The 12,663-nt window shown below is 37.1% G+C and overlaps 1 protein-coding gene across 3 annotated transcripts in view; it reads right to left on the bottom strand.

The window, feature by feature from the left end:
* Nucleotides 1-12,663, bottom strand: part of SLC16A7 (solute carrier family 16 member 7) — an 80,336-nt gene that overhangs the window by 31,830 nt on the left and 35,843 nt on the right. For all 3 annotated transcript variants that reach the window (XM_059471967.1, XM_059471966.1, XM_059471969.1), the window contains one exon: nt 2,005-2,247. In XM_059471967.1, coding sequence (XP_059327950.1) covers nt 2,005-2,218 — 214 coding nt within the window. In that variant the 5' untranslated portion in view covers nt 2,219-2,247. The remainder of the gene's footprint in view (nt 1-2,004; nt 2,248-12,663) is intronic.

Genomic DNA, 12,663 nt, shown 5'->3' with positions numbered 1-12,663 from the left:
ATGTCAATATAGAAGCGCAGTTAGTAACTGGTAATCAGAACAGTCAAAGTACTAGAGAAAAGGCAGAAATACTGAATCTTTTGTATTTAATAGGAAAAGTTGTGCACATTGAACCTCACAGATAAAAATGACCACAGTGAAATGCCCTGAGATTTGCAGGTGCACTATTAATGTAACCTGGGTGAACTTTGACCTGACAGAAATGGCATAGATGAAATGCTACGCAGAGAACACAACATAGCAACACCTGCACTATTGAGCAAACCTGCTTCACATTGTTAAAGGAGCTCAGGATCAGCAAGTCACAGCATACAGAAAGCAGAAAAATTATCCAGCTTTTCAACACCTGTGCTCTTCCCATACAGATGGGAAGATGGGTTCAACACTTGTTCAGAGGTTGCCACAGTTACTCAGGTACACTCCATCTCCATAGTGCAAGTACTGATGCACCCTTAATAAAGTGCTCCATTAGAGGGGACTTGAATGCAAGGAGATATACCCTCTTTCACTCCACTCTTGAATGCTTCAAGTTATTTCTTCACCTGGTAAATTTTGGTGAATTCACTTGACTATTGTCGCTGGTTCTATAAAATCCTTTAAATTTCTCCACCAGCTTGTGATGAACTCACAATTTTCTATTAGTATACGAGTAAAAATAGTATCAAAATACGTCAATAGCATACTTTTGTTGACACTGACACCATTTGTCAAGACATCTTCATAAGGTCTCTGTAACTGACAGAATTTGAAAAAAGATCCATTTTTCCATGCCATCAACTGAGGTGCAAAAGCTAATGCTCCAGCTTCATGATTGTAGTCAGACAGGGAATAAGAGGGAGTTGGAGAGAGCAATCCAGATAGCCTGATCCTCTTTGTAGGCATGCTCCTTACTTCCCTGACTACCAAAAAGGTAGGGCCATTCATGTGTCAGAGTTTAGGGAGAATGAAATAAGAGATAAAAAAACTACCATGCTGGAAATGACACTTTATTCACCCTTCAATAGATCATTTGCTGGACCTGACAACACTGTACTTTTACACAGATACCACTTCTGAAAAATACTTGAGCAACAATCTTCAGCGATTAAAGAGTTTCAGTATCAGTGTGCCATCAGCACAGTGTTTTCAGTCTCTATGTCTATACATTCACACATATGTACATATACATAAACACGTTTGTAAATGTATCCATTTAATTGCTTCATCAGTGCAATCAGTCAGATGCTCCACGTGGTTATCTTTTAACATTAAAAGAAAGGGAAATACCAGATCTGTTGCCTGAATTAACATAATTCACACCTTTGAACTGTCTAAGTGTTTTGCCTAAACAGCAGCTAGCTCTCACCAATATTTAAAGGAGAAAAAAATTCTGATAAAATGAAGAAACCACGCATGATTTAACAAGTTAGTCTTTGGGGTTGATAGACACAAAGCCTGTCAAAGCAGATCTGACACTTAGTTCTTAAACATAGCTTTATACTTCAAAATCCTTTTACATCTGTCTTGTTCTTTACTTGCTTGCTTGCAAGAAGAAAGGTATCAGAGAATTTATGTTCCCTGTTCAATCCCAAGAATAAGATTGTCTGCCTCTTAGCTGTCATACAGATGGCGTGTTTGAAACATCACTCTTAGGACAACTACGGACCAGATATAAACCCTTGTCTACAGAGGAATACCGGTGCCTCATGAACGAACCCTCGTTGCCATAATAATTTTCTGTGATTAAGCTTCATCATTGGATATACTGAGAAATCTCACCAAGTCAGTGGAAACTGACCAAATTTACTCCTAGACCCAGAAGAAATTATTTGGGCAACGATTTGTTGGGAAGTTATACTCTTAAAAATTGTGAATTTAGGGAAAGATTGCAAAATCTTTTTTTATTCAAATTACTTGAATCTTAGGTAGAGGAACAAAGAAAAGGCCCAAAGGGAAAAAATGCTTTAAGACCATATGAAAAAAACAACCAAGCAAAGTTATTTACTAATTTCAGGAATGTCTTACCTCCTGCATACATGACAGCAAGCATTATTGATGATATCCAAGCTATCTCACTATATGATGTGTGGAAGATCTCTTGTATTTCTTTGAAGAACACTGTGATGGCTTTGGGGAAAGCATAGGAAAATCCAATGGAGATAAAAGCCCCAAAGACCACAACCCATCCCCAGCCTCCATCAGGAGGTGGGTAATCTGGCGCTCCTGTTGCAGGTGGCATTTTTGGTCTCTGTCTCTTCTCCAATTAGACTGAAAAACAGGGAAAAAAACAGATTGTCAAATATTTTTTCATTTTTTCCATATCAAACTATGTTATTCAATAGTCATCTGCAGGGAACATAAAAAACCCTTGGAGGAAAGATCAATTTCCATCTTTCAAGGGACCACAGAACAAGAGGACCTGATTTTAGAAGCAAAAGCTGTTTTGCAAAAAAACTTGTGGCAAGAATATTTCCAATAGCCTAGTCAATATGTGGCAACTGTTAAAAATCACTCATCTCAGTCGCTGAAGTTGCATTTGCAATTAGTCACTTATTGTGAAGTGACTTGTTTGTGTGGGTTAATTTATGTAGCTCTACAATCTGCAGTGTGGAAAAGAAACAATTTGAAAAAAGTTACACCTAAATTATAACTAAATGCTATAAATAAGTGTTAGTGAGATTTATTGGTACCGCAGCAATATCATCATCAACAACAGAGAGGAACAAATTGCAAACAACTGAAAAGCAGAGATCTAAGCAGAGATTTAAAATTCCCTCTGTATCACTAAAATAAATACGTAATATTTAAATTCCACATTTTACTCTTAAGATTTTGATATTTTAATGTTGATATTACTTGCAGGAACAAGGTAGAGCTTGATGGTATTAGTTTTGCTGTTTCCACATATTAGAAGACATGAGGAAGCTTTCCACAGTGCTTCTATAATTTAGAATTGATCTTAAGAGCTGCCACCACAATGATACTTTACAGAGGTTCTAAGAGGTGTAGCCAACACATTCAGGCAGCTCAAATCCACACAAAACTTCTGAGGCTTGAAATAAATCTCATATTGCTAATATCATCCTCATATCTAAAACCTTACTTTTTTACATTCTTCATTAACTTTTTTAGAAAATATGAAGTGATGAAAATATGTTTTTTATTTCTGAGATTTTTTCCACTAACAAATCCCGTTGTTATTATTAAACACTGAACTGGAGTTTTTTCAGCCTCCACATACAGTATGAACTGCAAATTCTTCTTTCCTCCCCGTTTCTTTCTTGGGCATTTAGGCAACATTACTCTTGAGTGATCTCCTGCCATACCAGTATTCAAAACTGTTGATGATAACAGTGAGTAGGTTTCTGTTATGCTTATGATTACCAGCAAGCCTCTCCATGATTCCTTCTGTGTCACTTACAGCATTTTCCAATTTCTCACAGTAAACTGCATTAGCATTGGGAGTGAGATGATTACTTTAACAAAAACGAAAAAAAACCCAACTGTGTCAGCTTATACTTATCTCTCGGGATAGTGCCTGGAGTACTTTTAGGGTAAATGCCATGTAGCACTGCATGCAATATATGCCACAAAACAAGCAAAATATTGTTCTTAAGATTACCTATTACTAGGCTAGCCCTGTGATAGAAACCCAGTGTACTTTTGATTCTCCAGTTCACTGAAGCTGACTGTAGACATCAGCTACAATCTCATATAGGTAGCACATCACTGGGGAAAGCTAAATCAATGACTAAAACATCAGGCTTTTAGGCAAAATTTTAAAAGCCTAGGTAGTTTGGCTTCTGCATCATATAACTCAGATTTCCTGCTGGCAGCAGTAGATATCTATTGCTCTGTACACAGATCTTTTTATATGCATGTCCAGAAAGAACTTCTGGTATGTACTTTTTTTTTCTGCTTATTCCAGTCTCAGTTTAATGTTAGTTCACTGAGAAAACTCAGAGAGAAAAACCTGGGCCTGTCACTAGAACAAGTTGGACAAACAGAAACAATTCTGGTTGCTGAGACTGAACTTTTTGAACACTGTTAAACACTACTTTCTTTTTGCTAATAAAGATCCATTAGAAGGAAGAGTATCTCAGAAAGCCCACTGTAACTTAGAGCACAAATAAAACTCCCTGTTCAAGAGCAGAAAAACTCAATTTGCCATAAAAAAGCAGAATTCTGTTTCTGTGAGTTCAGTGGAAGTAAAGAACAAGAGTTTGCCATCCATCCCCAAAAAACTGTTGTTCTGCTCATCTGAGAAAACTTTTAGTTGTTTAATGAAAAAAGGTTAACTATTGTTTTCTTGCACTTCAAAGGCTTCAGCATATTTGTTTTCATATTTAATATTCACATGACAACACTTCTATTGCTATTATGAATTTTTGGGATAGCAAACAACATCAACACACTGCTCTTCATAAAAATGGAAAGGGCTTATCAATTTACTGAGGAAGCACTCCTTTTCCTAAAAATAATACAAAAGCACTTTGAAAAATCACAGCCACCACATTAGTTAAAAGAATGCTGAAGTTTCCTGAATGTCACTAATAGTTTGGAGACATCCCACTATATCCACCCCTTTGGGGTAGAAGAACAGGCTCTGACAGTTCAGTGCTTTCCTCCCTTTAAAAACTTCACAGTAAATTACAGCAGCATTAAGGAGACAAGCAAAGGGGCATTGGCTGCTCCTGTGCCTTAGCCTAGAGGCAAACTGGTGCAAAGGCCACTGCATGGTCCTGTCTGCCAACCTACAGTGGGCATCATGCTGCCACAAAGAAGAGCCTGGATCACAGTATCTCACACCTCCTGTTTATTCCACAAAGTAGAGCTAAGAATAGCTTCTCTGATATTCCTTTATGATCATCATGGCCAATATTAGCTCCAGTCAATGAAAGGGGAAGAGAAAAAAATAACAAATACATGTTTGTACCAAGGTGAAACTAAGTGTTCATTTTCTCACAAACGTTAAATCCAACATCTCACACATGCTCAGGACCTAAAGAGGCATTCTCCCATAAAATCTGAATTTAATGTCCTGCTGCAATTCCTGAAACCGAATCCCTCCTAAAGAAGGGATTAATATACCTAGCTCTAACCTAAGCCTAACTAGTAATATTTGAGTAATACAGGTGGTATTATGACAAGTGCAAAATACATCAGCAACCAAAAAAACCCAGGATTTTACATTAGTAGACACAAATGTTGATAAAGGAAGAAGCAAGAGATGGAAGAATGAAGCAGTGATAATCAAAATGCCTTTTCAGAAACTCTTATAGGTTATAACAGGCTGTGAAGAATAAAAAGAAATATGGCAGAAATCCTAAAAACAAGCATGTGTGATGATGTTCACGTGAAGGACACAGTACCAGACCAAAATAAGAAAAAAAAAAACCAGCACTTGAGTAAATAAAGATCACCACCAGTGTTCTTAGTCAGGCATATGAATTCTGTCATGTGCTTAAAGCTAGCAAGAGAGCATTGCTGGTACCTATGCCTTTATAGGCAAGCAGTGGGCAAGGAACACTGCCTGCCCCCTCCCAGGGAAACAGCAGGGGAATAGTGACTGGAGTGGGTCCTGAGTGAAGCCATCAATCTCACTTCTCGCTGTCAAATACAGAGATTCCTCAGCCTTTACATACCCTGAGTCAGATGTGCACAAGGATTTTCTCCTAAGCTCTTTCTAGTTCCCCTGTATAAACCCCATCTATGTAAGCACTGAACAGGAATGCAGTTTACTGTGAGAGGAGCCGCATGCATCTGCTACCAAATAATAGGAGAGAAACAAGAGGACACTTTTATAACATATAAGCAACATTTTTATTGCAATTTTCATCACATTTGAACTTAATTAGGCATACAAGAACTAGTGAATAAAAGAGAGAAAGAAAAAAAAGGAACGAGGAAGAAGGGGAAAAGGATAGATGTGAAAGGAAGGAAAAAAGGGAGAAAGAAAAAAGGAAAAAAGTAGCAAGCAAGCAAGAAGGTCAAACTAAGAGCAAATGCTACAAACAAATAATGTATCTTGATCCCATGCATTGTAGACTTCAGTTGCAATCAACCTGTTCAGAGTGCTCATGTGCCTACCAATGCTTCATTAATATTCTGCAGCTGCCAGCTGCCAGAATCAGCTATCAATACAACAGCTTGTCAAAAACCCTTCTGAGAAGGGTTTATATTGTTCCCTTATTTACTAAGACTCTGCTTTTACTGGGAGTTTTAGTTTTGTTTTTCTGCAAAGTTAGAGTAACTGTTTGTTTTCCTGCTTGCATTTTGTCTGCCTTGTCCTTAATGTGCCCCATCACCACTTGACTCAGCAGCCACATGTCCCAGAGTATAAGAACTGGCGTGTGAAAAATCTATCCCCAGCTGCTGTTAGGATAGTAGAAATACTCCATTTTGTGTACTGCCCTACAGTTCCAAACAGTAGGCCAAGAATTGCAAAAAGCTTTGCAAACTTGAGCAAAATCAGTCTTATCCCTGTGAGGTGACTGAGAAATATAATCCACTTTTAGACGTGGGAAACAAATATGATAACAGACTGAGTGACCTAAGTCTCATGTCCTAAGATCAGTGTCAGAGCTGGCATATAGACTAATGCCCAAATAAGATGTGAGTTATGACTGAGATTTTTAAATATGCGTGCATTTTAGAATCTCATTAAGTAGCCAATGCAGATTATTTGTACTGCTTAATACTAGAGCTAGGAGCTCAGGTGGGGTACAATGTTTGCTTTATGGGTTTGAATAGTCTGATGCTCCAACTTACCCTTAACACATGTTAATTACACTGCTGTATTTGAAATAAATTACTTAGAAGCATAGAAACATTACATAGAAGCATTAGAACATAGTGAGTTAAGAATTATACTCTTATCAAAGATCCTTGCTTAAATGCTGTAAGTTTTTCCATTTTCATTAACCCCTCTTTAATGAGTAATCTGCAGGATGGCAGATTAGCAAGTACCATCTCATCAAATGGCATTGACTCACCAACTTCCATAAGTTATTGTCATAATCTTGGGAACAATTTTGAGCCTTTGAAGAAAAACATATCTTGTTAGTTTTGTGAGAAGGCTTTGCTCCTACTTATGATGGTGTTTTTGGTTTATTTTTCTGAAGGAAGGGAAGATGTGCATAGACTGTAAGGTAGCAGCAAAGTTTGTTCTCTGCTTTTAGTTCTAACTACTCAGATCTGGAGGAAAAGTAGCTCCTAAGGAGTTCTGGTACCTAGCCTTAAAGAACTGGTTAATTATCCTGAAATGGGAAAATAATCTCCTTTTCATCTGTGTTCAGAGACTTAAGGGGTATGTGATAAATAAAACCCAGGTAGATGAAAGAAGCACTCATAGTCGGAACTCACTGCCTTTTTTCCACTAGGGTTTAATCTTCAGGGCAAATATACCCTGTGTGAGACCAAGACTACTAAATTGTGCCCAGGCCAGACAGCATTTTAGAAAGATGCTGGGTTTCTTATTTTAGAAAGATGCTGGTTTCTTGAATCTCAGGGTCATGTCTGTAAATGCTTTCCAGACTTCTATGTGACAATAAATAACTTACATATAACATATTACATTAAATGTACTTACAGGCCTAACATTAGAATTTGCTACTCTTGCTAAAAGTCTAAGCAAAAATAATCCCAAAACCACCATTGTTACTTAAGCTTATTTCACTTCATTCTTAAAAATATATCTTAAGGTATTTTAAGCCTAAATCACTAGTTTATTGAGAAACAAAAAATTTTGTTTTTTCTTGAAGAGCAGATGAAGGAACTAGTTCTAAATATCTGTATCTATGAAACAAATATGTAATTTTCTGCAGTTCAGGATCAATATTGTTGTGTACTCGTCATCCCGCTGAAGCAGTAACAAAACAAGTGCTTGAAGCAGTGTGGGAACATGAGAGCCCCTCACACGTCCCAGGCAAACATGCCTTGATATGCAAATCATTGTGCCAGCTGTCTAGGAGGGTGGCAGAGGCAGGCTCCATGGAGGGAAGCAGAAAAGAGGGGAAAAGCTCACGTTGAAAGATAAAATTAAATGAAAAATCCCCATAACTTTCTTTCTTTTTAGGGTCTAGCATTTCAATGGACAGATTCTTAGGAACAGCATCAACTGGGCTGATGACTGGATGTTACAGCAAAAACTGTTTGCTGAGCTATACTGGGATAATCACAGATCTGAGCTCACAATGGCTGTGGGAATATTCACAGAATATGCTGAGTTGGAAAGGATCATCAAGTCCAACCCTTACCTCTGCGCAGGACACCCCAAGAGTCACACCATGCACCTGAGATTTCTGCGCAAATACTGCTTGAACTCTGTCAGACTGGTGCTGTGACCACTTCCCTGGGGGGCCTGCTCCAGTGCCCAGCCACTCTCCATGTGAGGAACCATTTTCTAATATTCAACCTAAACTTCCCCTGACACAACTTCAGGCCCTTCCCTCTGTCTGTCACTGGTCACCACAGAGAAGAGATCAGTGCCTGCCCCTCCTCTTCCTCACAAGGAAGTTGTAGAGGACAAAGGTCTCTCCTCGGTCTCCTCTTCTCCAGGCTGCACAGAGACCAGGTGACCTTGGCCACTCCTCACACATCATCCCCTCAAAGCCCTTCACCATCTTTGTTACCTTCCTCTGAACACTCTCTAATAGTTTAATGTCACTTTTATATCGTGGTGACCAAAATTGCACACAATAATCAAGCTGATGCTGCACCAGTGCAGAGTGTATTTGAAGGTCTGATTCAGTTTGACCAAGAAGAATTCCTTTCTTCCTCTTAGAAGACTCAAAACAGGATTACTGACACAGAAGTGAGTCCTGAAAGATACTACCCTATAAAAAGCAAAAAGATATAAATTATGCTGTTAGTGTAATTAAAATTCCATTTGCTCTACAGCCAAAAGTTATTACTAGGTCAGTAACTGAAGTGAGTTTTTTTGCAGTACTGGAACCTACATCTGGGAAAATTATATTGTAAATATACTGGAGTTATTACATCATTGAAATCAGATTTGGAGCACTACTAAGTCAGTAGTGAGATGACTAAGATAATCTTTCAAAACTAACATTAATGCAGTATTTATAATTAATTTGATTTTTGTTGCTGGGTTTGGTTTTTTAGTTGTTTTTTATTTTAAACTTCATATTTTGTACATATTCTCCTGGGAATCCATTATTTGCCTTCACAGTCATGACTTGGACTTCCATTCATCATCTCTTCTGTTACTACATTTTTCCACTGCTTTTAAGATAAACCTATATGACTCTGGATGACTAAACATCTACATAGCTAGAGTTAAGTGAAATGAATTCCAACCAAAGTCATTGCAATTTTGTTTTAATTACTCCAAAAAGACAATCAATAGAATAGCTAACCTAAAGAGGTTGTCACTCCACCCAAATTGAAGTGCACTGAAATGAACTGTTGATGGCTAAATTGAAAATGCCAGTGATCCAGTTTGAAGAATTAATCAGATTTAACAATAAGTTGACTGAAGTTGATGAAAAATTCTTCAGACCTGAAAAAAACAAACCACCAAACTAATAATCTTTTCAAAAAAAACCCAACCCAAAACTTTCTTCTGCCATTAAATAACTAGTTTTAATAAGCTCAGCTAAACCCTTTATAAGTCAAAGTCTTAGCTCCCTACACTGCAAGACTATTGATAAACTTATTAATTACTTTCTAACCACTCTTAAATTCTAGTGCTTCTCCCTCATAGTTAAGTATGGTGGTTACCAGGTTGACAATTTACAGATGCTTGATATTGTAACTCTTTTTAGACCAATATTGAACAATATTGGTAACATTAGCCTTTCAACTACATCAGCACACTCATCTTCTCTAAAACTCACACTGAATAAATGTTTTAAAAATAAGACTTTCCAGAATAACAGAAGTCATGTAAATTTGGAGCTGTTTGTTTGATATGTACTTGAAGAATTCTGATGTTTGGAAGGAGGGAGTTATAGATTCATGCAATTGTAATATTTTATAAATGGAAGAACTAAGGTTTTAAGTCAGTGTTAATGGAATTATCTGCACAGCTGTTGAACATTGCTTGAAAAATAAATAGCATAATCTTTCTAAAGCAGCAGATTTTCCATTATCAGTAATAATGGATATTCATTTTAATACCATTCTTTCAATACTAAGCTGCAGTAAAAAATATCAATCATGGGAAAAGCTAGCCTATTCTTAGGCTGCACCACTAGTTAATATTTTCAAAATCTAAATTTTTATCTTTTTACATAAACATGCTATTTGGAAGTGGCAAAATTGAATTCATCTATCGCTGAAGATAACATTCACATTCATCTATGAGCTGAATATTTGGCATTGGGAAGATGCAATAGATTCCAATTGAAATTCTGCTGATGTTAAATTTTGTAAACTTTATAAAAGACACTCCGGGCTCTTGTAATCAGAATCCAACCCTTGGCTGTCTTCTCTGCTCCAGTATTATGGCCCAGTGTATTTTTTATGTATGTTGTACCACTCATTTAAATCCCAGCCCAAAAGAATCATCTCTCACATACTGGGAAAATATTTTTCTTCTATCCTCGCGCAACACATGACTCCCATGGGTGGAAATAGTTACTAATGTTTAAGTCTCAGTGACAACTACTTAGATTATGTAATAGGAAGTAAACTGATCTGGATTCTGTTCCTAAGAGCATATGACAGGGAATATATAGCAGGCCAAGGCTGGAAACAACTCAGGACTGCAGAAATTTATACAGGATTCACATTTCATTTATTCCTGCCAATGTGGAAACTGTTACCAGTTTAAGATATTTTTCTTTATTTCTAACAAAAATCGACAAATTTAGGAATGCTTCTGATGACACAATCTTTTAGAAATGTGAACTAGGAAAGCTAATGAATTATAAATCACTTTTTAGCAAAGCTACAGTTCTCTTACCTTCTTTATAGAGAAATAAGTAAATAAGGCGAGAAGGAAAAGGGCAGAGCTATCAAAACTTACAATGATGAAAAGACCTTTTAAAAGATATTACCTGGGGACCATTGCATGTTTTAAAAACCAGCAAAACTTCTGCAGTTCTGGGTATCCAGTATGAAAACCTCCCCAGAGCTTAGGTAATAAGCAAGAAGCTGTTTAGTTAATACAGATTTTAAAAGTTGTGTGAGAGTAGAGGAAGTAAGCCATCTATTTGTCTGAAATAAAACTAAAAACATATAGATAATTAAAATGCAAAATCCGATTGATTAAACTCTGCCTTTAAAAGCTTGATGTGTGAGCTCTTTCTGCCAGCAAGAGTTAAAATTTGAGCCACTGATTCCAAACTCACTATAGCCAAAACGTAAATTAATCCAAAAGTCATTTTGGAATTACTAAAACATATTAGGTTACATATTAGGTTAGAAAAAAGAAACAGAGAAAGAAGAAAAGAAGAAAAGAGAGAGAGAGAAAGAGAGGAAGAGAGGAAGAACAGAAAGACAGAGAGAGAGAGAGAGAGAAAGAAAGAGAAAGAAAGAAAGAAAGATTTTTCCCACTTATGGAATTGAGAAGATATTAACCTTTTTATGCATTTATAAAAAAGCAGTTTTAGAACTAAATCAATGTGACTTTGCAAAACAAAGTGGAAGAATCTCAGAGTGTCAACATTATTCTCACAGAGACAACTAAACAAAAGTTTTTTTCAAGTCAGAGGCACTAATTTTCATTAATTTTCATCTCATGACCAGTGATAGCCATGGCTCTGAAAAACCAAAATTTGACAGCAAGTTATGCTCCCCTCTCCAACAGTTTCCAGTTCCTGGCAAACACATAATCACACAGTATCATGTCAGGTATACTGACATGCTGCTTGTGCTTGGGACCAACCAGGGGCCAACCCTGGAGATGCACTTGCCATTTCTTAGGCGCAGAAATCAGATGCTACTAGCACCTTGAGGACTGTGCAGGGGAATTTAATTCTCTAACCACCTATCATTACAGCTATGTCCAGCCCACTCAACTTTCTGTCTTTCTTATGCTGATATTTATGCTGGTAAGAGATCATAAAAGAAAGTCTATTCCTATTTAATAACCCACAACTTTGAGCAAACAGCTAAACAAATGGGGAGGCATACATTTACATGGGACAGTGCAGGACTATACAGACACGCTTGCTATCTCTCGATGACTAAACATGGCTAGTAGGAACAGAAGAGCTGTGTTAGCTCAGAATCCCATTGAGGGAACTTAGCTCTGTTTGAGCATCATGGCATGGGGCTATATAAAATAAGTACACGTATGATGTTTATTTGTCCAATCTGGAACATAATGATAAAAAATTCATTTGAAGTATGCACCAAAACTAACATAATTTAGGCAGCAGCAATGCTCTAACATAAACAAATACAGGGAAAGAAGAATTTGTGATTGTATTTGATTTCCATGGGAAGGAAGAGGATGTTTAATTACAAACTTACTATGTACTTTGTCCAAGTGTTAATGAGATGACCTCCTGGTGTATATACAAAACAACTTTAAAGACCAAGATGGTTTAATCAAATTCTGACACGTACTCCTCCATCCATTGTAAGAAATTGAGCATGGGGAGATCAAAAAACCTCTCTTGATTATTACAGAGGACACTTTTTCCTAACACAGAAAGTACACAACATCCAAAGAGTACAACATATTGCTGTACCTCTTAGAGAACAGTTCTA

The sequence above is a fragment of the Ammospiza nelsoni genome, chromosome 5 (assembly GCF_027579445.1).
Source record: "Ammospiza nelsoni isolate bAmmNel1 chromosome 5, bAmmNel1.pri, whole genome shotgun sequence".
NCBI classification, from domain to species: Eukaryota; Metazoa; Chordata; class Aves; order Passeriformes; family Passerellidae; genus Ammospiza; species Ammospiza nelsoni.
This window is presented reverse-complemented; position numbering and strand designations above follow the sequence as displayed.